The sequence below is a fragment of the Plasmodium gonderi genome (assembly GCF_002157705.1).
Source record: "Plasmodium gonderi DNA, contig: Chr10, whole genome shotgun sequence".
NCBI classification, from domain to species: Eukaryota; Apicomplexa; class Aconoidasida; order Haemosporida; family Plasmodiidae; genus Plasmodium; species Plasmodium gonderi.
This window is the reverse complement of record NW_021628935.1, coordinates 765,701-792,966: the sequence shown is the minus strand read 5'-3', so window position 1 is coordinate 792,966 and position 27,266 is coordinate 765,701. Positions and strand designations below refer to the sequence as shown.

The 27,266-nt window shown below is 32.4% G+C and overlaps 7 protein-coding genes across 7 annotated transcripts; 3 read left to right on the top strand and 4 right to left on the bottom strand.

Annotated features, from left to right (window-relative positions):
* Nucleotides 1–890: 890 nt before the first annotated feature.
* Nucleotides 891–2,791, bottom strand: PGO_101680 (ribose 5-phosphate epimerase; the record flags this gene model as incomplete). The annotated part of the gene is made up of 5 exons (XM_028688199.1): nt 891–998; nt 1,236–1,487; nt 1,788–1,955; nt 2,241–2,402; nt 2,768–2,791. The coding sequence occupies 5 exons, from the start codon at nt 2,789–2,791 to the stop codon at nt 891–893; spliced, it is 714 nt and encodes a 237-aa protein (XP_028544000.1).
* Nucleotides 2,792–5,284: 2,493 nt separating this feature from the next.
* Nucleotides 5,285–9,874, top strand: PGO_101670 (hypothetical protein, conserved; the record flags this gene model as incomplete). The annotated part of the gene is made up of 1 exon (XM_028688198.1): nt 5,285–9,874. The coding sequence occupies one exon, from the start codon at nt 5,285–5,287 to the stop codon at nt 9,872–9,874; it is 4,590 nt and encodes a 1,529-aa protein (XP_028543999.1).
* A 431-nt stretch (nt 9,875–10,305) lies between these two features.
* Nucleotides 10,306–12,936, bottom strand: PGO_101660 (hypothetical protein, conserved; the record flags this gene model as incomplete). The annotated part of the gene is made up of 1 exon (XM_028688197.1): nt 10,306–12,936. One exon carries the CDS (start codon nt 12,934–12,936, stop codon nt 10,306–10,308), a length of 2,631 nt encoding a protein of 876 aa, XP_028543998.1.
* Nucleotides 12,937–15,772: 2,836 nt separating this feature from the next.
* PGO_101650 (hypothetical protein, conserved) lies at nt 15,773–16,867 on the top strand (the record flags this gene model as incomplete). The annotated part of the gene is made up of 1 exon (XM_028688196.1): nt 15,773–16,867. The coding sequence occupies one exon, from the start codon at nt 15,773–15,775 to the stop codon at nt 16,865–16,867; it is 1,095 nt and encodes a 364-aa protein (XP_028543997.1).
* Nucleotides 16,868–18,634: 1,767 nt separating this feature from the next.
* Nucleotides 18,635–21,166, bottom strand: PGO_101640 (RNA-binding protein; the record flags this gene model as incomplete). Its single annotated transcript, XM_028688195.1, has 1 exon — nt 18,635–21,166. One exon carries the CDS (start codon nt 21,164–21,166, stop codon nt 18,635–18,637), a length of 2,532 nt encoding a protein of 843 aa, XP_028543996.1.
* Nucleotides 21,167–22,948: 1,782 nt separating this feature from the next.
* PGO_101630 (rhomboid protease ROM9) lies at nt 22,949–24,738 on the bottom strand (the record flags this gene model as incomplete). The annotated part of the gene is made up of 3 exons (XM_028688194.1): nt 22,949–23,028; nt 23,368–23,437; nt 23,671–24,738. 3 exons carry the CDS (start codon nt 24,736–24,738, stop codon nt 22,949–22,951), a joined length of 1,218 nt encoding a protein of 405 aa, XP_028543995.1.
* Nucleotides 24,739–26,395: 1,657 nt separating this feature from the next.
* On the top strand, nt 26,396–27,062 carry PGO_101620 (hypothetical protein, conserved; the record flags this gene model as incomplete). The annotated part of the gene is made up of 2 exons (XM_028688193.1): nt 26,396–26,691; nt 26,939–27,062. 2 exons carry the CDS (start codon nt 26,396–26,398, stop codon nt 27,060–27,062), a joined length of 420 nt encoding a protein of 139 aa, XP_028543994.1.
* Nucleotides 27,063–27,266: the final 204 nt, after the last annotated feature.

Below are 27,266 nucleotides of genomic sequence, written 5' to 3'. Positions count from 1 at the left end.
ATTCGAGGCAAAATTCGAGACACAATTTAGGGCAAAATTCGGAGCAAAATTCGAGACACAATTTGGGGGAAAATTCGAGGAACAATTCGGATTTCTGTTTCTTACACAATTGCAAGAACGACCGAATGTGGCATAAGGGGTAACACAGGTCAATTCTTGTGTGAATTAACTGCACTGAAAATAGGGAAGTAATCAATTTGTTAAAAAGTTGTTAAGACATGGGATACATTTAATTTAAAATAAAAAGGTGTTATTTTTGAGACGTTTATAAAAAACAAGTGGTGAACTGAAAAATTTATAAATAAAAAGGGGTGAACTGAGAAATTTATAAATAAAAAGGGGTGAAATGAGACCTTTAAAAATAAACAGAAATGCATCGTGAACAACTGTGTGTTAATAAATAGTTCATAGGAGAATAATAATTAGCACCTCTTGGGGTGATGATGCCCACATGGGCTTCAAATGTGTGTTCTTCATGCATACATGTATATACACATTTTCAAAAAGGGACACGGTGTAGCAGCGTATAGGGCCTTAACAGGCTTCAAAAAAAAAAAAAAAAAAAAAAAAAAAACATACTCAATGCGTAAACATGTATATATAAACATGTATATGTAAACATGTATATGTAAACATGTATATAACGAAAAACTAAAAAATATGCCCACGTTTTTAGGTTCTCTTTAATTTTTAATAAAAAAAAAAAAAAAAAAATGGAGCTCACCAAATATTTTAATTCGGATTGCTGCCATTGCTACATTTTTTTTATATGAACGTTCAGGTAATTTTTCTACGATGGGATTAAAAAAAAAAAAAAAAAAAAAAAAAAAACTAGGGTGTGTATGTGTGTGTGTGTGTGTGGGGAAAGATAGCGAAACATGTGTTGGATCTCAATTTGCTTCATTTTTATTCAACTTTAAGACTGTTCCATCGTGTTTACTTATCAATGCCACGTTCGTCATGTCAAGAAAAATTCCGTGATCTACAACACCTGTAGTCTAAAATGGTAGAGAAAAATATATGAATGTGAATTGTATTAAATGTGTGAATATGGATATCAAAAAGGTATTTCCACCTCCAATTACCACTACGACCTCATACTTCTTGGTACAGTTACAGAGTTTGCGGAAAAAGTACATGTACACTTATAAGGGGAAGGAATGGGATAACTGTGAAAAAAGCTTGCTCGACATGCTAAATTAGACATGTTTTCAAAGGACGTGCAAATAACTTACCATCTTTATATTCCTGCACGTTTCCAACAAATTCTCTATAGGATTCGAAAAATAAAAATCTACAATGTAATTTTTATTATCAGTTATGAACACTTCCCCATTTTTTTCCCTTAATTTATATCTGCATTTTTCAAGGGCAGAAATTTTTAGCAAATTCTGGATAATTTTCTCATGTCCAAAGGAGAGTATTTCAATTGGCACAGCTCCAGTTGTGCCCAACCCATTCGCACACAGTTTGGATTCGTCAACTATCTGAACAATGGAAAACAGGGAAGGATGCATATCAACGGGTGGAGAAATCAACCAGCGGATGTATTAGCAAAAAAGATACACACATAAGGGCTGCAGAAAATGCACCTCCCCCTCGCAGAGGGAATAATCACACTATACAGTACTAAAAATATATACAATCTAAAAATAAGCATTTTTTTTCGTTTTATTTTCTCCTTTTTGTTGTTTCCATCTGCATACACATATGTGTACCTATATATATTGTGTGCGTTTATTTGTTTTCATGTTTATATTAACATCTCTCCTCAATTGTCTACTTACAATTATGAACACGGATGCACTAGCGGCAACCAACTTTTCACGAACTAAGGCCCCACCTCGTCCCTTGACTAAATTTAAATTCAGGTCAATTTCATCCGCCCCATCGATGGCTATATCGATATGGGAATTCTTTTTCAGAGTCGTTAATGGAATGCCTAAATTTCTCGCCTATGATGGGTACATATAAATATATATACATATATATATATGTGCATGTGCATGTGCATCTCTGTGTGTGTGCTTGCTTGCGTTTGTGTGGATGGAACGGGTGTGTGGGATGTCCGCACGCACGTCAGCTAAATTAGGTAATCAACTTGACGGTCGACTCGTTAGATGATATACAAAATGTACATCTGGGATAGATATCTAGAAATTTAGAAGCGGATTCAGTTGCTGTTCCAATATGTATACATACACGTCTTCGCGTGATCTCGTATTCCATTAAGACTTAACCTTTATCTCCGTGTCGATGCTCGTGGGAATACATACCACGTCCTTTATCTTTCCATTTCTCATTAATTTTTCGATTCTCTCGAGAACATAGAAAACGGTAGAACCCGTTCCAAGTCCTATGGTCATGTTAGACTGGACGTAGTCATCAACTGCTTTGTAAGCCTGATTGCGAAGAAGAAGAAGAAGAAGAAGATGAAGTATAATTAATTATTTCATCTATTTAAAAGAGGAGAACATGTGGGAGGGGTGTTAAGCAAATGCTATTAGGAAGTTCTATTCAATCGGTATACATAAATGGGTGCACGTATATAGGTATGCACGTGCGTACATCTGCATACGTATGTATACTCCACTTTGTTTTTCTCATGGTACACGGTTGAGAGAGGCCAAAGACAATGCAATACTTGTATGGCACATCAATGTTACATTTTTTTATTTTTTATTTTTTTTTGCCTCTCGTACTTCTGATAATTTTCATCCGTCTCAATGCTGACGAACCACCCACTGTTGATACCTTAAAAACTTACCACTCTTTTTTTCAGGTCGTCCATTGTTTCTTACACAGGGATTATGAGTGGGAAAAGTGGGGGAAAAAAAAAAAAAAAAAAAAAATCAAAGCAATGCAAAACAAACAGTGGAACAGACAAACCAATGAATGAAGAGCAAAACAGACAAACCAATGAATGAAGAGCAAAACAGACAAAACAATGAATGAAGAGCAAAACAGACAAACCAATGAATGAAGAGCAAAACAGACAAAACAATGAATGAAGAGCAAAACAGACAAACCAATGAATGAAGTGCAAAACAGACAATCCAACGAACAGACAAATCTCTTGATAAATTAGAATGGTAGTTTTACCTTATCCTACCCATCCCACATCTAACTAGATATTTGAGAAAATGTGCATTTATATATACTATAAGATGAAACATAAAAAAAAAAAATGTAGAAACAAGATGGGTGAATAAAAAAAAAAATAAACCACCACGTGAATACTACCCCTGTGCGTGATGTGACACTAAAACTGCAAAGTTGGAACTATGTATTTATGTTTCAGATTCTCCATGTTGATTTACAAAAAAAGGGAATTCTGCAACACAGAAGAATTATGAGAAGCAAAAAAAAAAAAAAAAATAAATAAATAAATAAATAAACAAATAAATAAAAAACAAAAATAACACTTAGTAGTGCAAAAATATTCAACACATGCTGTGTAACATCATAGATATCCCCTTTCTTATCCTCAGTGGTGGTTAGTGAAAATGATAAGCAAAATACAAGCAAACAAGAATTCTGATACATGTATATGTATACATTTATACATATAGCCAAGCTGATATATAAATAACTGGGTTTAGAACATTTTCAAAAATAAAGTTGCATATCATGCAGCTTAGAAGAGGAACATTATAAACATGTTTGATGTAACCTTCAAATGGTGCAAACACGTTTGTGAAAAAGGGGAAGAAAATAAAAATGATAAGAAAAAAAAGCCGAAAAATAGTGGGAAACCAAAAAAAAAAAAAAAAAAAAAAAAAAATAAACACTAACAAGTCAAAAGAGAAGAAAATTAGTGAGGGAAAGGGAAAAGAAAAAAAAAAAAAAAAATCATAAAGTAACAACACAAATATGGATAACCCATTTGTGTTAAAGAGAAGAAAAGAATGTATTAAAATACGACATCTCTATCTCGTATGAAGAGAAAGTCATATTTTTCTTCCTTTTATGCCGATTGGAAAATTTAGGATTTTCTGAACTTGTCAATCTCATTCCAAACGTTAAATAATTGCATGACATAAACTATAGCAGAATGAGTGAACATAATATAAATATATCGCAACACGTGGGAGGCAAAAAAAAGAGAAAAAAAAAAAATAAAAAAGATACTTTAACAACGGAAGAAGAAACATAATAAAACATCCACAAATTAGGAGAATTCTATACAACAAAAGTACAAGTGAGGGAGAAAAAAAAGAAAAATGTAACGTTCGCCTGAGTTTGTAAATTCGTTAATTTGTGAACTAGCTAATTTGCAAACTCGTGAATGGACAATTATTATGCTACTGCTAAGCGGAAGGGGTGGAAAAAAAAAAAAAAAAAATAGGGGCTCCAATCAGATAAGACACCTTTTTTTATTGCATCACAATGGAATACAATAAGATCCAAACAGGAAATAAGTTCTGTTACAGTGTTTTAATAATTTACGTAATTCTATATGGTTCTACATAAGGGGTGAAAAATGGATACGCTACAAACTCATATACAGTTAACTAAAAAAAAAAAAAAAAAAAAAAAAAAAAAAAAGGGAGAGTAACATGGAAACATGAACTCTTTTATTTCTTTTTTGTGTTCCCGTGTCATCCCAAAAGAACAATTTCGCACATATGGATAAAAACATTTCTTCCATGCCCTTCCCTATCTTAACTATATGTTAGTTCAGAAATGGAATTTTCAATTTTTCTCATACAAATATGTTTTCCCTACACACACACACACGCAATGCACATGTTTAATTAAAGCCAAATGATGAACCCATACCTGTGCTATATGTAAATGTGCATTTTTGGCCTTGAAAAAAAAAAAAAAAAAAAAAAAAAAAACGCGACTTGAAGGTATGCATATCCATGAATGGAATTACAACTTCTCATCTTTTAAATGTCTCTCTTTTTCTGCCCAGCTTCCACTCCACCATATCATCACTTATCGGTGTATTATTTCACAAGATGGAGAGGACGTCACTCAGAGGAAAATTTTTCGTGTACGTTGGACAGAAGGCGCACATAAGTTCAGGTGTTTATATCTCTTCTCGTGCTTGCATCTGTTTGAATGCTTTTTGCGTGTTTTTTTTTTTTTTTTTTAGTAGAGAACCCGCCCCCCTAGGGGTCGAAGTGGACAAATAATTTTGTGCACTAAACGTGTTTTTGACAATTTTGACATTTTTTAACATTTTTGACAATTTTGACATTTTTGACGATTTTGACATTTTTTAACATTTTTGACAATTTTGACATTTTTTAACATTTTTGGCATTTCCCTGTGCATGCAAATAATCGCAATTAATTGGAAAAAGTGCATCACAATGAATCCGCTTGACAACCCTTCTTTTCTCATCACGGAGCGAGTTCACAAACGGAAAAGGAAGCAGAAGAAGCAGGAGAGACAATCGAATGAGTCAAATGAGCACCTGTGGGAGGAGTCTACATATTGGCTAAAAATTTTTCAGAAAAATGGAGAACGTGAAAAAGAACAGTGCATGGGCAATTCCTCTGTAGAAATAAAACACCCAGACATACTTCAGTTTAAAAACATCCGAATGAATAGCTACATAATCAATGGAACTATGAAATTAGACAAGTACAAATGCCCAGAACTCACGAAAAATACGTGTATAATTAAAGCAAATGAAACATATATAGGAAATTTTAAAGGCAGAAAAATAGATGGCTATGGAAAAATAATTTCAGACAAATTTTTATATCAAGGGCATATAAAAAATTGGGAAAGAAACGGAAAGGGGAGTAGCACTTTCTTTTTCACCAAATGTTCACATTATGATGATGATTATATTGACCAGGTCAGAGAAATCAGATACAATGGCATGTGGGTAAGGAACAAGCGTAATGGATATGGAGTTTTGTCAATAAGATTCAATTCACAAAGGTGTCATTTACCAACATATGAAGGATGGTGGGTACAAGACAAAAGACATTTCTATGGGGTTCAATATTATACAAATTCTGCTTACTATGGATTCTGGGAAAAGAACAAAAAATGTGGATTCGGAAAAATGTTCTGGTTCAGAAAAGACACGAATGAGATGAGAAAGATAAGACGGATTATAACTCATGTTGCAGGAGGAAAAAGGATATGCAGTGAAAATAGAGATTCCAGAAATTACATTTTGGTTGATAAGAAAATTCTGAATGAATACATTGGAGAGTGGAAAAACGATGAGATGCATGGATATGGAACATATATCTGGTTTTCCACTGAAGAGAGAAAAAGGAAAACGATTCATGAAAATGAAGATTGCGATAAATATTCCGGATATTGGGAAAGGGGAGAAAAAAACGGGTTCGGTGTTTTCTATTTTAGATGTGGTGATAAATATGTGGGAACATGGAAAAATGATAAAAAACATGGGTTACTATACAGAATAAAATCAAATGGTATAATTTTAAAATGTATGTATCAGAATGATGAAGTTATATCAGAGCAAGAACTTAACAAGACGTTCAAAATTAATCACATGTACACGAATTCTTTGTGTAATGTTATTAACCTGGGGATTCTAAAAACTTCCTATAGCCTTACAAATAAGGAGATTGAACATTTTTACAAAATTGTGTATGACCATTTTAAATTTCTTGTAAACATTTATGACCTCTACAGACGAAAAGGGAGGAAAAAAAGGTATATCCATGTGGGAAGTACAAGTAGAAAAAAAAAAATCCATGATGGTGTTGAGGATAACAACACAAATGTAGATAGCTTCAAATTGAAAAATCTCTGGAATATGTTTTACGATGCGAATATTATAAATAACAACTTTACTTTGAGTTCTCTGAATAAGCTTGTAAGTGATGATACATCTATTTTTCAGGAAAATGTCTTTTCTAATTTGTTTTTCCAGAATTATATCTGTGTAGATAATTTCACCCTAAGTGAAAAAGAAATGGTAAAAACTTTTTTCAAATCAAGTAATTTTTTAAATGAACATTTTTTTTTTAAATTATCACCTGATGTGAAAGAAAGCAAATGGAGCAGAATGTACAATATCATTCATTATATATCCGAAGGTAGTCATAACAAAAATATAAAAAAAAACGATGAAACGGAACATGTTAAATTATTTCATACTAGACATAATATCAGTGGAAATGTAGATGAAAAAAATTATGCACATGATCAGAAGGTTTGTACTTTTGATGAAGTAGCTACTTCTACGTGTTCTTTATCTAAAGATACACATAATCTCATGATGCATATAATTTTCAACAAAAGTTTAGTACTACTAAATAATTTTGCGAAATTTTACAAATACTACTGGATGAAACAATCATGTTGCCATATGAAGGACATAAAATTTATTTTAAAAAAAATTCTTCTTTTTCTGTCTAGAAATAAAGAAAAAAAAGGTAATAGTTATCTTTACTATGTCTTGTTTAGTCTCTTCCTTTCTTCCATCCCGATGTTATATGTTTTCTATCGTATGAACAAGATGTGGGGAGTTCCACATCGTACACCTTCCACAAAGGGTAAGGAGAATCTCAGTAGTGCAGATGTTGATGCAAAGCTGATGAATCCAGATTCGGAAAATGAGTTGAATGCTCTCAAGGAAGAGAAATTATTTAGCCCAGAAGAGGAGGAAACCACCTGTGGCACCACCCCAAGTAATTGTTGTAGTAGGACCCAGTTGAATAAACTCATCACACTATTAACCTTAAACAGATATAACATACACGATGAGAAACGAAAAATTCCTTTTAACTGTTTTGTACGTACACTAGTCAGTGTATCATTACATATGCATAGTTCTGGAAGCAAAGGTCAAACATTAGTTATCTTATTCAAAAAGTTAAAAAGATATTTATGGGATGAGGACGAGGAGAAACCCGGGCTACGCACGCATAATATCAAAAATGCTCCAAATAAAAGTAAAATAAAAAATAAATGGTTTTATAACAGAGAAATGGTGAAACACTCTTCTCAAAATTGTGATAAAAACAGAGAGGACAATAAAAATACAACAAATGAGAAGAACGTCAGTAAGACTAGTGAAATGCATCATCACCATCACTTTATAATCCCATCTGTGGTTGACAAAAGAGAAATGAGAAAAAATCGCCAAGAAGAAAAGAATTTCAATAAAAAGAAAAAAAAAAACATAGCGGAGAATAATTACCCCAACTGTGCCATATGCTTCTACGATTATGTCACATCAAACAGATTGAATAAAAAAAATAAAATAAAGTGCCATTCTACTGTCAAAGAGAAAAGCAGAAACAGTGGGAGAAGCAAATTTACAAGCGTGGAACAAGGCTACAAGGAACTAACAAACATACTAAAGAACTATGTCTACTACTTCATTTTTTACTTTTTAGTGTTTAAATCAAGGGGAAAAAAGTTTTCACTCTTCAGCACAAAATTAAATATGTCCATACAGTTAAGGGATGTGCTAAAATTTCTTTTTAAGTTGAGGTTGACGAAAAGGGATAAAACAATGAGGACGAAGTTAACGAGTATCAATTTGGCTTCGTACCATTGCAATCACTACTACGACTATAAATACCACTACGACTATCACTACCACGACAATCAGTGCAACTATAAAGCCCGCAGGAGATGGTGGAAAATGAAGTCGGAAAAGTGGAAATACATAAACATCCTGACTTGTGCAGGTAAAAATAAAGAAAGCGTTTCGGATAATGTCAGCACATGCATGGAAAACTCACTTAGGGAAACAACCCAAAAAAAGGAAGAAAAAACAAAAGGAGAAACGGTGGAAAGTAATAATAACTCTTCAAATGAGGTATACATAAAATCTAAACTCGAAAACAAAAATGCTGAAGGGAAAAAAAATTACATAAACAATGATAATCATATTGCACACACAGCTAGCCATTTTATGCGCACATACAAAAAAAAAAAAAAAAAAAAAAAAAAAATTAATCGTATGAACAGATCAGGCAAAAAAGATAATAAAAAGAAAAAGGTTTTAAAAAAATTCTCACAAATGTTCTGTTTACCATTCTTTGAAGTTTTATCGATCTTTTCCAAAACGCTGAACACTCTAAATCTGCATTTAATAAATGAGCCCCCTTCTACTCAACCGTGTCTAGTCCAACAAAAGAAAAGAAAAAAAATTGACAAATGTCGCTTAAAAAATCATAGGATACGGTATATAATGATATTAAAAAGGGGGAAAAAAAGTTTTCTGGTAAACTTTTTCAAATGCACGAAACGGAAAGCTTGCAATCACCAACGTTTAGTTAAAAGGAAAAAAAAGGGAGAAAGAAAATACCCCTTACCTGTTCATACAAATGAGAACGAGAACGAGAACGAGAAGAACAAGAAGAAGAACAAAATATTACAAGAACTTAATGAAAAACTGAAACAACTGGAACTAGAAAATTCTGAACAAGTCAGAACAAATTCTTCCACTTCCACTTGTGTGCAATTTGAAAAAAAAAAAAAAAAAAACACTAATGAGGATGGAAAAAATGGAAACTGCATAAAGCAAATCCTTTCGGACGTAGAGGAACACAACGAATTAGTGCAACAGAAAAGGGGAGATTCTCACATATACATAAAACGAAGGAGTGAAATTAAAATTGCATTATCTCGACTGAGAAGAAAATATGTTCATGCCCGGAAGAATTACATGAGTTTTCTCGATTATTACAACATTTACATTACCCCCTATGAACTTGTTTTGTTTTTTTTAAAATTTGTTTACGTGACAAAATGGAAAAGGGGAATCACAAGTTCGTACAATGACATGTTATTTTTTTTTATCTTTCATGTTTTGATTCACAGGACGTTCAGGCTGGCACTGCGAACGTCTTCTCATGGGGGGAATTCCATTCGGAAAAAAACAAAAGTGATGAAAGGGACTGAAAAGGACTAAAAAAAACTGAAAAGAATTAAAAAAACTGAAAAGAATTAAAAAAACTGAAAAGAATTAAAAAAACTGAAAAGAATTAAAAAAACTGAAAAGAATTAAAAAAACTGAAAAGAATTAAAAAAACTGAAAAGAATTAAAAAAACTGAAAAGAATTAAAAAAACTGAAAAGAATTAAAAAAACTGAAAAGAATTAAAAAAACTGATAAATCTTGTTCATGTTCAAAACCTGAATCCAGCAAAGTTAACGAATTGATATGTTAAATGGGCAAAACAACTGAAACCAGTTCGCAATTTTTTTTTTAATGTTCTTATGTGCATATATATATGAATGAGTAAACAAGTTAATCTACAGGAATGATAACTCAAATAGAGAATAACTGCACAATCAAAATAAAAAAAAAAAAAAAAAAAAAAAAAACCTGTATTATGGTGTCTCACATACAAATTTGATATTTGTCGTTCTCCACAGGAAGAGACCACCTCTTCTCACTGCTCAAGGGGAACGAAACAGAAGGAGGTATTTCAGTGCCAACAAAAACAGTTCTGAATAAATTAATTAAATTATTTATACCAAAAATTATGTCTAAATTTGGTTTTTTATTTTTCATTTGTTCGTAATTATTAGGGGACATCGAATTTGGAAAGGAGTAAGTAAAATCAATCCACTTTATGTCACATGTGCAAGGATTTTTTTTGTCATAAATAATTAATAAAGAAGTTGAACAAAAGGAATATATGCGTTGTTCTTGTAGCCATATTTTTAAATTGATCAATTTCGGCAAAACAATTGAAACAATATGTTTAAAAAAAATTGTCAACAAGTATAACACATGTTCTTCACTTAAATGTAACCCAATATCTCTACTAATTTGCAATTTTTTATGAACATGGTCATAACAATTTTCTATTCCGATTTTTTCCTTTGGAAAATATTTTTTCACATGGTTTTGATCATTCATTTTTTTTTTATTATCTTCAGTTAATTCATTCTTTGCTACATAATTAGCATAAATGTTCTTAATATCTTCATCTTTTAACACATTCGGATAATGTATGTGGTACAATAATGCACATATTCGAAATCCTAACGTTTTCTGTGTAGTCTTGCGTGCAGTAATTTCTTGTTTCCACGATTTCAACAAGGAATAAATTTCATTATTATCATATTTGTAAAAAGCGGGAGGCAATTTTATATCACGAGCTGATATATCAATTATGTGTTCATCACTTGTGTTTATATATTCATTTCTTATATCCTTTTTCATTCTAGACCATCTTTTTACATACTTTTCTTTTTCACACCATTCAATAGAGTTGCTTTCTTTTATTAGTTCCGGATTAAATAGTAAGTCATTATCTTTCAGTGTGTTATATCCTAATTTTAAATCTAGAATATTTTGATTTTCAACCGCTATCGAATTGCACATTTTTTCCAGTTTCAGTGCCAAGTGCAATCCTTTACATTTGTCTTGTTTTTTAACCCTTTTTCCTAATCTATCCACTTCTAACTCTTTCATGAAATCGTTCATTTTCCCGATTTTCCATATTTCAACTCCTTTCGTTTGTGTATGTGTACCTTTTCTTACAACATTCTTTCCACATTTTTCACTTCGATTTGTTTCATCCTCTTGTTGAGTCTTTCGATTCACCTCTGCTGTTTGGTTTAAAATAGAGCCTGAACTCTGGGTTCCCATTATTTTCTTTACGCCCCTTAGTTCCCTTTTTTCGCCATATTTTTCCTCTCCTGGGTTAATGAATTCTGCCTTTGTTCCTTCACCAACTGCAATGTCAGAAGTTGCTTCATCCTCTTGGTTTTCTCCTTCCTTAACACATGGGTAAACAGGAACAATACTGTAACACTTTGGAATCAGCTTTTTATGAACAAGAAAGGATAAGACCTGTTGTTGTTCATATAATGCATCAGTATGCCTGTATCCTGTTCGTTCTTCATTTCTCAAAGTAAAAGTTGTGTTTGTTTCACTTAGATTTTTCTGAATCCTCGAGTTGATGCCATCACTGATTTTCTCCTTTGCATATCTGTTCCTCTCAGTATCACTGTTTTTCTCTTTTGCGTATCCATCATCCCTCTCGGTGAGTGTTTTGCTGATGTCCCACTGTTGTGCACATGCATCTGACACTGTAAATTTGGTATTTCCATTAGAATTTGCCATAAAAATTGAACCTGAATTTGGGGTTGTATCTTCGTTTTCAACTTGTTGGGTGAAGCATAACTTTTCATAACTGTCTGCATAAAAAAATGAATCCTCCTCTCTAGTGAATATATTCGTTTGTGAATCCATCAATAAATCCTTATTGTCATCCAGCTTTTGTTCCTTTTTTTCCTCCGAGTTGTGGACACTACTATGATGAAAGGTCCTTCTTCCATTCAAATTTTCTTCCAACAAATATTCTCCTAATGTTGACGATTCCAGTGCTCCATTTCGTTTGTTTAATTCGACTTGCTCAAAAATGAGACAATCTGTTTCATGGTTTCTTTTTTCACGTACACATGTGTTTACTTCTGGATTTTCTTCTATAACATTTCCCCTAATATGCTCACCATTTATATCTGTACCTGTACTTGTATATGCATTTTTTCTTGTATTCAGATGTGCGGGTGAAATGTTAGGTATGCTTGTAATAGCCACTGTGTCATTAAAACATGGTTCTTGAACATGATCAATTTGGCTATTTTTACCTTTAAACTGATTTGAGCTGCATCTAAAAAAATTTCTAACATTTCCATTTATCTCCTTTTTATTCAACTCATCCTTATACACCAACTCGTTCTGGATATTGCTGTACTCTCCTGAAGGGGTGTCTTCTTCCACGTAATCATTAAGACGGATGTTATAATTATGTTTATTACTACATAACATATTACCCGTTTGTCCCTGTCGTAAGGATCTTCTCAAGCTCTTTTTGTGCAAGAGGTCATATGACATAAACGTGTTAATGTAAAATTTGGCTTCTCCATTTTTAAAAAAGGGAATTAATTTATAAATATACTTAGATTTTTCTCTTGTCAACATGATAGATGTACCTGTCAATTTTTGATTCTCCATGTTGTATAGAACTTCATCCGTTTCTTGGTTATCGCTGATTTTTTTTTTTTTTTTTTTTTTTTTTTTTTTTTCTATAATTTATTAAACTTGTCCAAAAGGAATCTACACTTTTGTTATCACTCTGTAAGATGTTTTTCTCCATTAAATTAATAAAATTAAATCTTTCAAAAATGTCATTTTCATCAACATTAGAATCATCATCTGAATATTCGAAAATTGTATAATCTGTGCTATTCCAGCAGGTGCTATTATCTCCCTCCTCTTTATTCTTGGATATGTCTTCTCCTGTTACCTTGCAATTGGCATCTTTAAAATTTTCACAATTAAACGAGCCATCACGTGCCTGAATTATATGATCAAAATTATGATATGTCTCGTTTTTCCAATTCTCATCATTAGACTTTAGTTGGTATCTTACCATATTACCATTCCTATCATTACTAGTAGTTTTTTCATCCTTAAGGTTCATGTTAGCACGATTCCTCCCTTTAACAACACTGTCTCGAATAAGTTCTTCAGTTCTATTATCTAGAATAAGAATATTTTTATTATTCTTTTCCTTCTCTTGCATTTTTTCTATATATTGTGTTAGTAATTTTCCTCGATAGGTATTTTCCCCATTAGACATAATTTCACTTTTACTTGTTTTAAAATTGTCATATGATTTTTTTTTGTTTCCTTGCCAAGTTGCATTCTCGTTCATGTGATTGGTATACTTTACATTTGTAACGATATTTCTGATTTTCTCTCTTGCCATTTGACAGTCTCTTTCACGTGAGGGGTGATCTGTATTTATATTTTCCTGAACGGAATTGAAATATGTTATTGTGTCTGTTTCCTTTTCTTCATTTATATCGCAAATGCCCTTTCTTATAATACATATTTTTCTCATGTCATTTTTTTTTCCCTTCTTTTTGCAGCTACTCAGAGGGGTGTCCAACAAATGATCGTCTTCATAAGACATTTCCCGAGTTCCTTTTTTTTCCATTTTTTTAAATGTAATTATGTTTACACTCATCAATTAGTATATGTTTGTATACATGTACACAACACATTGAAAATTTCGGTGATAATTAACTTACGCTTCTCTGAGACGGTTAAAATTAAGCACTTTATATTACAACAAATGGGGAAAAAAAAAAAAAAAAAAAAAAAAAAAATTAACTTTTTTTTCTGAACAGTCAGGTGAAATATAAACGCAAACAAAAAAATAAATAGTTTTTCTTCTCTCCCACCATAACTTCTTTTTCATCTCCAATTGGGTAACAAATGGGAAAAAAAAAGAAAAAGCAATAAAACATTGATACTTTTTTGAGAATAATACAAATGAAAAGAAAATCAAGCCTTACCAAGGTGAATTAGAAAAGTGAATAAAGCAAAGTAATGGAAAACTCAACATGAAGTGGAAAACGGAAAAAAAAAAAAAAAGTTCATTCTACATATTTGCCAACGTGGAGGGGTGGGGGTTAATCTATATATGTATATATATATATATATATACGCATATGTATTCATATAATAACCTACATATATGCAATACTCATTTATCGTGTTCGGTTAAGAGCAATTAAGTGAAATCCATATTGGGGAAAGGTATTAAATTTTTTTACTTTTTTTCTCCTTTTTTGTAAGTATAAAAAGATATACATAAAAATAACAATACACTTCTTATTAAAGTTATAGGAGAACGAGTGCGTGCGAATGGTACCAGAAAAGTAACATCGAGAAAAAGAAAAGAAATAAAGCAATATTATGTATATGTATATATATATATAGGGGTAAAACCCTACTAGCATCATATATATAACTTAATAAAAATTTTAGCCCCCAATTGTTTATTTCTTCCCCACTTTTAAGTGCATTCAATTGATCCCAAATAAAAAAACTTGTATTTATTTTAGGAACGTATGAAATAACACTAACGTTTTTTTTAAGTGTTACTAAAAACGTACGTTTTTACTGGAAAAGGGTAATATGCATTTCTTTTGGAGAGGAATGTAAAAATTTTTCATACAATATTCTAGCAGAAATGGAAGGAAGGGGGGAAAAAGAAGAAGAAAAAAAAAAAAAAAAGTCTTTCGAAATTGGAAAAAATTAAATGAAATAGTATAAGGGAAAAAATTAACACTATATGTATATATATATATATATATATGTATATGCATATTTATGACTAAACAACTTACAACCTGGAGTAATTGTACAAAAATACACCTTTTAATGAACTAAACTCACAGTTCGTTTATTCCCATCCGTTTTATGGTTGCTCACCCGTTTTTTATGAACGTGTTCATACTTTTATAACATAAAGATATGCGCATACATGTGTAATATAAAGATAGTAACACACACATACCCATGCCGAGTGAGAAGTGAAGTGTTATACCCTGATTCCATAAAATTAGAATTTGAAGGAGGGAAAAAATTTCAGTCAAGGGTACACCTATTTTGATACAAGAAAATTTTCTCTAAAAGCATAATATTCCATAAAAGTGAATGTCGTCTTCTCACGTGAGCCACAAGAATGGAAAGAGGGGGGGAGGGAGGAATGTAATGTTATATTCACAAAAAAAAAAAAAAAATTAACAATATATCTCGATCGTCATTTAATAGAGAGAAGAAGGGTATATGTTTGTTTGCATGCATATATGTATCTGTGTTTGTGTACTTGCTTTGATGTAACGAAAAATAGAGTTAATTCACATTTGATTTAACGTGGAATTTTCTTGGGACCTTATTTCCCCCTTTTTTTACCGGGTTGATATGAAACCTTTAGGAAGATCTTCCCCTGAACCATGCTGAGATTTCGAATATTTCAGAGTCAAGAACACAAAAAATGGAAAAAGACAACAGTGGTTGTAAAGCAAAGGGAGATATGAATGAGGGTAGCATAGAAAAGTATCATGGAAACCCGTTCACTAATTTGAAAGAAGATTATTACAATGAAAAGATCCAAAGGATAATTTGTGCCATATTAGTTCGTAAGAACATAAAAAAAGTAAATGTTGAAGTTTTCGATTTACTGTTTAATTTTTTTATGAAAATAATTAAAACCATCGGAATGAATTGTCGAAAATTTTCCTCTCTTCGAGGGAGTGTCGTTGTTAATTATATAGATATAAAATATTGCATAAAGGTTGTCTTAAACAATGTGTACAATGATATATATATTACGAATAATTTTCAGTACCTTTTTGATAATTGTATATATGATATTGAAGAACATGATGAAAACATAAAAATAAAAAACCATAATTACATTAACGTGTTACAGAATTCATATTTGTATTATAAGCAATTATGTATGAAACAAAAAGAAAAGTATGAAACTATGGACAACTTGGACTATGTTGACAGCCCTTTGGATAACATAAACCGCATCGATAGCCTGCAGAATCTAAGCTGCTTAAATAACCTAGTGTTTGGAAATTCTACTTCAAATGAAAATGTAAATGTTCTATTTTTGAATGAAAATATCGATATTGAAAAATACAAAGAAATTATGAAATTAAAAAAAAAATATGTACATGATCATATGCCTATTATACCTCTTACCCTAAATCGAAAAGAAAAAAAAACAGGGTATTATAACGACAAGATGGAATATTACGAAGAGTTGTCCTCTTCTTCTAGTTCTTCAGTCAAATCATCATCGTCATCTTCATCCAATTTGTCTGACCCATCCAGTGATTATTCGGAATTTTTTAACCAAGTAGACCAAAATGTAAGTGAAAAAGACATGTACAACACTCATACAAAAGATGATATTGGCCAGGAAAAAATGCAAGTACTAAACCTCTTGCCAAAGTTGAAGGATATTTACACGCAAAACGGAAAACGTGCTCAGCAGAATAACGACACACAGGATCCCAATGAATTCTTGTTCAACTCGCTGAACATTTTTGAGACCAAGGAGAAGGATGACTCTTAAAGTTTGGCACCTACCATGGTCGATGGTGCATAGCACTCCACACGTTTCGACACATTCATTGTGTGTAAACCTATATATACATGTGCATATACATATACATTTACATGTATATATACCTATTTTTTTTTTTTATTTTATTTTATTTTTTTAATGTGGCAAAAAAATCTACCTGACTCGTGTTCACCCTGATTTGTAATTGATATCCGTGTACAGTTTTGTGTGAGCTGTCCAAACGTACAAACACAAGAGTCTTTTTTTTTCTTTTTTTTTTTTTTTTTTGCATATAAACGTATTTCCCCATTCCTAGGCACAATTACATATGTACCAACAGGCACATAAATATATACATATATATATGCCTGTGCTATAGATCTGTGTTTGTCATAATTTATGCCCTATTCCCATGAACATGCCCCATTTTATTCTGTGTGACCAAAGAACAAAACCGCTGAACGCTGAAAAGTGTATGAACACGTACAGGTAATTTCTGAACAAAAAAAAAAAAAAAATAAAATAAAATATTCACCTTCTCAGATATATTTAAAAAAAAGCATAAGGAATAATAGCACATAATTATAATTATGTTAATCAATCCTTGAAAAAAAAAATGTACATTGATTTTTTGGTAAAAAGCAATAAGTTTTTTTTTTTTTTTTTTTTTTTTTTTTTTTTTTTCTCATTTTATTTATTTTGAAATGCGAAGAATGGTTACGATAAAAGTTTATCTCCATATGCATATGCATACAAGTATTCACAATATGAACAATTTCACATAAGCACATTTTGTACGTATGGAAAAAAACGGGAAAATACATTCTTATTCTTGTGCGCATATAATTTTATGAATACGCAAATACTCAGGGCAAAAATCAGCACAAGAATGAACACAAGAATGAACACAAGAATGAACACAAAAATCAAAGCAAAAATTCATCATGTTTTTTTTTTTTTTTTTCTTTTTTCTTAACCATTAAGAGTTAGATAATGAGGGGCGCTGCACGTTGTGGAAAAACGTAGAGATATTTTTCCGGTTAATTTTTTTTTCTTTTTTGAAATGTTCTCTTCAAGCGAAAATATATAAAACATGTGCGATGGGTGGATGTCATAAAAATATATGCAACTTGAGAGTAAAAAAAAAAAAAAAAAAAAAATTAAATTAAATAGAGCAAAATTAAATAGAGAAAAATTAAATAAAGCAAAATTAAATAAAGCAAAATTAAATAAAGCAAAATTAAATAGAGCAAAATTAAATGAAGCAAAATTAAATAAAGCAAAATTAAATAAAGCAAAATTAAATTAAAACTAACATGGACAACGCAACAAGGTAAAAAAAAATTAATAAGTGCACGTAAATCCAAATGGATACACGAATAACTACACAAATACCTTACGCCTGTGCCTCTAGCAGGCATTATTTTTTTTTGCTTTTTCCTAACTGGCCAAGTGCCCTGCCTCCGCACTCTCCCAACCTACGAGGCACCACGCGATGTGCCTCTCTACTCCCATACAGAAACACACACATACAACATATATATTATATGTATATATGCACACACACTTGTCTGTAGCGGGAAAAGGATGTAAAATTCTCGATTAAAACACTAATTATTGAATGTCAAACATGTGACTAATTTGGTTCTGTACCCTATATTCAAATGTTTTCACCTGTCCTCGATTTTTTGTTGTAAACTAAAAGGGCAGGGTTTTTTCTCAATTACCAAATGTTATATCCACGTAATTCTGGACCAACGAACCGGGTACTCCATACTAATGGGGTGAACCAAACGGGTGGCATAAACCAAAATGGTTCTTCTGCTGATGCTGCTGGTGCTGTAGTTGCTGCTGGTGCAGTTGCTGGTGCTGTAGTTGCTGGTGCAGTTGCTGCTGCTGCTGCTGCTGCTGCTGCTGAGTGACGTATTCCTGCCAGGTTGAGGAGACTAAGGGGCTCTGGTTATAAACGTATGGGTTTGTATAATACTGAAAGGAATGGTGGGGAGTGCTCCTGAGTTCAAATGCCCATTTAATAGTTAGTGCAGTGGAGTGATTTTCTATGGGCTGATCGGCCATGGCCACTTTTGCAAATTCAGCATTTACTCTGTTTGTATACTGAACAAATGCTATATTTTTATAAGGTATAAATCTGACATAGTCAATATTTCCAAAGTTACTGAATTCATCATATAAAATTTTTTCAATTAAAGGAACTTCATTAAAATTGTCTATGTGAAGACTCCCGATAAAGAGGGTTCTGCAATCACTATTGAAATTCCCAACACCTGTCATATCTTCCTTAAAGGTACTAAATTTTTCTCGTCCAAATATATCAACAGTAGTTTCAAACTGAATTTCATCATTTTCATTTGGAATCCGATGTCTATATAGACAATTATGACCATATGCACAACAACCTCGTGCAAAATATATGCAAAAAAATTGCTTACTCGTCAGATTCTTATCTGCTTTTGTGTATCCAGAATCTCTTGAAGGTTTACATTTATACTTTGCAACAAATCGCTGGGTACCGCTTGGACAACCACTACTACTAATGGTACTATTGCTCGGACCCTTGAAACTTTTATCATATTTATCTATCACATACTTTCCAAACCAAATGTTATACTGATCACTCCCTTCTGTGTATTCTACCTTGTTCAACTCTTCTTGTGTAACCTGTAATTTTGCTGGGCGCTTTAAAATCTCTTTTACTTTATCACTTTTTTTCATCAATTCGATGCTTTTGTTAAGTATAGAACAGTACCCATATGCTTTCATCATATCTTCTTCCATCCCTATGTTATAATCATCGTACATGCTGTAGTAGTAATAATAGTTGTTATTATAATTTGTGTTACTCAAGTTTGTCGTGTTCCCAAGGTTTATCATTCCCCCAACAGATGAAACGTTTCCACTGTCTGCAATCCCAGTAGACATAGGAGAACTCCCCCTCACCCCACTGGAGTAACCATAATTGTACATGTCGTAATAACTATTCATATGTACTCCATTTGGGAGGTATACATTCGAAGCATTATTCATTCCATTCGTTAAGAATCTCTCACCATTTACACTGTTGTACGGAATTTGTACATTACTTTTATTTTGCATATTTTCTTTACTCTCTATCTGACCCTCCTTCACATCACCCTGTTGTTCCTTATATTGACGATGGCTACTATTTCCATCAGTACTTGCACTTACATTCATAGTAACATTATTATTAATCAAGTTTGCACATGTATTAACCTCTTGCTTTGCATTATTGTCCCCATTTTTATGCACATTTTGAACTTTTCCCTTGGATGGTTGTTTATTTAAGTTATTCGCTAACACGTTGCTACTGATATTGGTAGATCCTCTTCCTCCCCCTCCTACTTCTACTGAGTTGTCCTTCGTGTCACTCTCATTTATATTTGATAATTCTGGTTCCAACTTCTCCATTTCTTGTATGTTTCTTTTCTGGGGAACCATTTTTGATATTTCTATAGCTTCACCCAATTCGAGTTTATCTTTTTTATTTTTCTTCATTATTTCAATATTCGACAACTTGGGCATTTCATTCAATGTCTCCTTTTCAGCCATATCACTTTGAATCGTTCCTTCAGGTTTATTTTCTTGATCATTTTTATTACTTCCTTCAGCATCATAATTTGCATTTTCTCCTTCTATTCTCCTTAAGTAATCCTTATCTGTTTCTTTTCCTTGTACATGGGCGCTAGGTTGCTCCTCATTATTTGAGATCTCTTCAGATGAACCTTTTCCCTTATCGTCAACAACAGCACCTCTACCATCAGTTCCATACTTCCAACCATTTTTATTCTCATCATTCGGGACATTATTTAACTGATTTGTGCATGACTCATTGGTACCTTTGTTCTTACAATTCCATAGATGTGTATCTGATTTTCCTTTCCTTTGGATAATTCCATCTTTCGATTTATTCTCATCCATATTTCCAACATTTATATGGTTTTCAGTTGCCTCTACACACCCCTTACCACTTCCTACATCTGAGGTTTGGTTTGAAGTGTCCCTCGATTCATCCACGTCTATCTGTCTCGATGCCGTTTCGGCTGCTCCAGCTGTTTCGGCTGTTTCGGTTGCTTCATCTGCTACAACTGCTTCATTTGCTACAACTGCTTCATCTGCTTCACCTGCTTCACCTGCTTCACCTGCTTCAGCGGAATGTTGCTCTGCCCTCAGTCCCTCTTCTCCCCCTCGTCCAGTATTATCCTTTTTAATTTTTTTATTTTCAGCATTTTCTCCAAAATGAAGTATATTGAAAAACCGCTTTGAGCTCATCTTCAGCTAATTCGTGTGGAGTGAGGATATAATACATACATTGGGTTACTGACAAATGGACTTGATGATACGTGTGCATAGGGAAAAAACTTACATGTGAAAAAAGATGAACGATAAACCACTGGGGGGTGAGAATCGAAATTAATAATTGACTAAAAAAAAATGTCTAAGCGTTGCTTAAACGATGCACAATCTTTACCTAATAATTCCTTATAATGACATTTTAATCATTTTTTTTTTTTTTTTTTTTTTTTTTTTTCATACATTTTTTTCTAGCTATATGCCAGAGTGAAACATGTGCATCAATTTTAAGATATGGACGAAAGGGGTGGTGGTGGTGTTTATATCTCCTTTGGCTTTGTTAGTATGCCTATACACCCCACTCCCTACAATTCTTTAGAAATTCATGAAAAGGTACTCTCCCTCCACCTACTACATGTGTATATCACTAACACTACGTAGAAAGCTGTGTGGAATATATATATATATATTTTTTTTTTTTTTTTTTTTTTTTTTTTTTTTCCTTCAATACAAAAAATTGCTCAAAATTGTGGAAGTTGGATACGTCAGAAGGAGAAGAAATGTGACTTCTGTTGAGAATAATTTTTGCTGACGTATGGAAATGAAGAATTTAAAGTTTTATTTATTTATTTGTTTTATCGTTTTATTATTTTGTCATACTGCCATTTTATCGTCTAGTTATTTTATTATTTTACCATTTTGCCATTTTACCATTTTGCCATTTTATCATTTTACCATTTTACCATTTTACCATTTTACCATTTTACCATTTTACCATTTTGCCATTTTACCATTTTGCCATTTTACCATTTTGCCATTTTACCATTTTGCCATTTTACCATTTTATCTTTAATTTTTTTTTTTTTTTGCAAAACTTCTTAAAGCGCCGGGAAAAAAAAAAAAAAAAAAAAAAAAAAAAATATGACTGTGCATATGAATTTGTACATATATGCATGGCGTGTACATGTTTTTACGCATATTTATATTTACATTCATGAATATGTGCATTTCCGTATGAACACATGCAATATATAATATATACCATAATTAGCGGTAAAATGTGTAGTGCTGGATATTTTCGCCTTTCTCTCTTTAGTTGTTCTGTATGGAAAGGAAGAATTACGTTAAATGGTATTGCTTAACATTTCCAGAAAGTTTTTTTCTTTATCTTATTTATATATTTTACAAATAAATCGTTAGGGAATGTTTTTTTTTTTTTTTTTTTTTTTTTGATGGGACTCTTGCCCCTTGTTTGGTGAAGAGCTAGTTCGTATGTATGAATTAAAAAAAAAAAGAAAAGAAATCATTAAAAAGGCTATATAAAACTGGTTTTATGTCACAAAAATGATAAAAATGGTAATATATCATAGAAAGTCGTGAGAAAAATATGCACGTATGCAAGAAAAATGGAGGAAACTAAAATTGGCATATGTATGAATTTATTCATGGTTCCCGTTAGGTGACTACTTCGTCTGTTCCCTAGCATCGGATAGCGGGAGGCCTTTATATAAAATATATGTACGCACGAACATGCCACCATCGTGAGAATATATATATATATATATATATATATATATATATATATATATGTATATGTATGCATATATATGAACGCACGCTTATATCTCGCCATATATGTATACCTATATACTTCGATACACTTGCAAGGGCGAAGCAAGGGTCCCTTAATATGCATAAGCTCCAGTGGGTAATAATACGTGGAAGAAAAAAGAAATAGTTGTCTTCTCCTCCCCTCTCGTTCTATGTCACAATACGTCGGTTGACATAGAAATAATAGTAGAGGATTCCTAGGAGCATACCAGTTAGGTGTGCTACATGACCTGCCCAAAAAGGAGTGAAAAGGGATTTGAAGGGTGAGAAAAAAAAAAAAAAAAAAAAAAAAAAAAAGTGCATACATAAGCACATAAATACACATACGCACATACACACACATAAGCACATCATTTGGAGAGTACTATAAGTACAATTTGGGGAATAATCTTAACATGCTCAAATATATGTAAAAAATATATATAAGCTAGATTTTCACGTGAACAAGTTATGGTATCGCACAGTTTCGATAGACACTGACAGGTTTTTGTATCCACAAAATGAACAGTTCACACATTAACTCATAGGAAGGAGCTTTTGCAAATTCATTGAAAACTCGGGAATTGAACCTGTGTTATCCTGCTTGTTCATTAGAACACAATACATTTCGTTTATGAAATATAGTGACGTGAACATAGCCTGCGATGCATGAGAGGGGGAGGACGGGGTAGAAGAATGAGCCATGATATATATGCGTGTAAAACAGGAAAGAGTATTTCAAAAAAGAAAATAAATAATAAAATAAAAAAAAAAAATAAAGAAGTAAATAAATAAGTTGAATATACAAAATTAGTTGAACAAATAAACAAGCTAATTAGATAAAACATGCTACATAAAAGAACGGTACGCAGCCGTAGGTTGTCTAAACGCACCAGGGGAAGGGGGAAAACACCGTAGAAGTATATGCTACTGTTCGGATGCATAAATGTGTATGTTGTAAGAATGGAGCTTATACTACCACTAGCACCCAACACATAAATGTTATTGTACGGACTAATAGAAGATGTGTTATTCTTATGGGAACATATTTGAATATAGGATGATATGATCCCACTAATTATATACGTTAAAAAAAAATTCTTTGAATTTAAAATAATTTCTAAAGATCTTCCTATGTAATATAATGATATGGTATTTAATAGAAGTGATTGAATAGAATTGTGACTTATTAAATTTGTTACAAGGGTGTATAACTTCCTTTCCTTTAAATGTTGTGATCCACAACAGAAATGGGAATACATGAATTCCTGAGTTAAGAAATTTTTATTCCTTGAAAAAAACGAATTAGAAGTGGGATAGTAGAAAAATCCTTTGGGCATTCCAATGTTGTCATATACATATGTAGGCTTTGCATTTATCCACAGAAGGTAAACCAAAACGTGTAATGTCATTAAAGTGTATGTAACAGGTGCTTTATAGTAATGGTATTTAATTAGGCTTTTATAATATGATATGTTTGTGTGTTTACAATGGGATAACATCATACCTCTTAAATAAGCTTTTCCCCTCACGGAAAAATTGTGCATTAGGAATCTGTACTTTTCTGTATCTCGTAATATATTTTTTACTAACGATAGATTTGTTATATTTGTTAGATTTGAAAAAAATGAAAATTTATTCCTTAATTTGGATTTTTTACGTTTCCATATGTATAACTGATCTTGGTATTTCATTTTTAAATCTCCACACATTTTACATAGTTCTTTATACGTGTTGTTCATTGTGTTCTCGAATTTTTTCTCTCCATTACTAATATTTTGCATGGTTATTTTATTCAATTTTGAGAACGGATTTCTCAGTGACTTATTTCGTAAGCTAGCTAAAAGAGACTCTATCTTTTTGCTTTTTTTCTTTTCCATATTTACTTGTTTTTCTGAATATCTCGAAAAATTCCGTCCACCGTAGTTACAGCTAGCCAACTGTCTTCCTGCATTTCTCATTTTCCCGCAAATGTTCTCATATCAAATGGGTGATACACAAGGGAGGGGAAGGTATATGGACATATGTGAATGTTTATGTTCTACATCTGGGTTGGGGTGAATAGCATATATTGTGACACATCTGTACATGTGAATCCCAAGGCCCCGTTGTAAAAAGGAGCAGAAATTTGTACATGTAAAAAAGGAGCAGAAATTTGTAGAGGTAAAAAAGGAGCAGAAATTTGTAGAGGTAAAAAAGGAGCAGAAATTTGTAGAGGTAAAAAAGCTGGAAAACGTAAATAGGGGCAAAATAATTCTCTCGATCATTCCACTTTTGGTTAATAAACTGAGCAGTTGTATATTTCTATATGCACTTACACATGTATGCCTTTTTTTTTTTTTTTTTTTTTTTTTTTTTTCTGATTCCTCCCTTCAGTTATCAGTTATCACAAAAAGTGAATGACAAATGTTTTTCTCCATTTGCTTTGTTTTCTCAAATCAGTTTGTTAGTTTGTCTATTCCTCGATGCTGAACGGTTCAGAAGAAAAATGGTGTTTGTATTATCATTTCCTGCGTGTACAAGTCCTTGTGAAGTTCATAACTTTTCCTCTTATAGTGCACAATCAGGTAAGATATACATATGTCGCTAGTATGGCATATATATATATATATATATATATACGATATAAATTGTATTCTTATGACATATACAATTCCTTATCTAACATTTGTGTATGCATATTGGGGCATTAGTTTTTTTCCCTTCAATTCGATTAAATCAGGTCCTTTTTTCTTCCCCCTCCCCTCTTCGGGCTCCTTTTTGGTCTGCTTACTGCTCTATGTTATTGCTATTTTCTTACACTTTTTTTTTTTTTTTTTTTTTTTTTTTTTTTTCTTTCTCTTCCTCTATCTCTATCTCTCTCTATCTGTTTTTCCAAGCCAACTGTTTGCTAAACGTTCATTTTTCTTTTAATTTTTTTTTTTTTTTTTTTTTTTTTTTTTTGTTTTCTCACCTTGTGATTTCACCAAGTGGGAGTTCATTTTTCTCCTTAACATTTCATGCATTGGTTTGTTTAGTTCGGTAGGTTGTTATTTTATTTTGCCTTAATTTGTTTCATTTTTCCCTAATTTGTTTCATTTTTCCCTAATTTGTTTCATTTTTCCCTAATTTGCTTCGTTTTGCCCTAATTTGTTCTATTTTATTTTTCTCTTTTTTTATCGCTCGGCATACGTCACTCATCTCAGTTTTTTCCCCAAAGTTGTTCCCAATTTTTTTTTTTTTTTTTTTTTTTTTTAAGCCTCACGTTGGTTTCCCACATCCGCGCACATTTTCTTTTAAGATGTTTAAGAAAGAGTTCCTAAATTTTAGAGCACCTTTTTGCAATTTCTTCTTGTCATGTTAGATGCATGTTGTAAAACACATGCTTCTGAAGCACTGGTGGATTTTTCTTTAAAATGTTTGTTATACTTAGGGACTAACAAAAGGAAGAACTACTTCTCCCGTGTGGTGATTCTCCCGTGTGGTGATTCTCCCGAGTGGTGATTCTCCCGTGTGGTGATTCTCCCGAGTGGTGATTCTCCCGAGTGGTGATTCTCCCGAGTGGTGATTCTCCCGAGTGGCATTTCACTGCCGCTACCCTGAGTAGCATAAAATTCGCTGCGTGAGGAAAGGTAAAGGATGGTTTTGATGAGAACCCTTTTGAACGACCCCGAATATGTTAGCAAGGAGAGAATCGAAAAGGAAACACTTTTTTGTCATAATATAAAAACCGTGGACGAAAAATATATAACGTGTGAAATAAACAAGAAGAAAAAACAATGGACTGATAGGAAGTTACAGAAAGAATTTTCACTTCAAAACCATGATCTTGTGTGTTTGAACAAGTATCGTTATCACCCACTTAAGGATGTCTGTCAAGGAGCTTTTTCCTTTTTGCAGGATGGAGAAAGTTACTATACCTCCAGTTATAAGTTGTAAGTGTGGACTCATCCATGTGCTTATCTCAACGAGTACGTACCCGTGCAAGTGCGTATGCATGTTCATTTGTGTATTTCTCCACACATGCCTGTACCTGGTCTATGCACACATTTCTACTTCTCCACACATGCATGTATGTCGTCTCTACACACATTTCTACTTCTCCACACATGCATGTATGTCGTCTCTACACACATTTCTACTTCTCCACACACACATACTTGTGCCCCCTCCCCTCTGCAGACAGAACCGAGACTATGGCTTAATTTTTCGAAACCTATGTACATCCCCATCCATTCAAATTTCCTTCTGTGGAATTATGATAACTATAATCGCAGCTCTAGTTGATTTGAAGAACAGAAGATAGTGTGAACCCAAACCAAATGGACTATCAGAAAATCCAAAGAATATTTCGTGTCTATTTCTAAGACTCTACATTCAGGTGTGCATATAGATATGCTTATCGGAAGGATCCTCTTGTGCGCTTACAAGAACTGGGTCGAAAAAAAAAAAAAATACTGTACGAGAAGATCGAAAATATGGAAATGGTATAGATATAATAGCGTGTTTT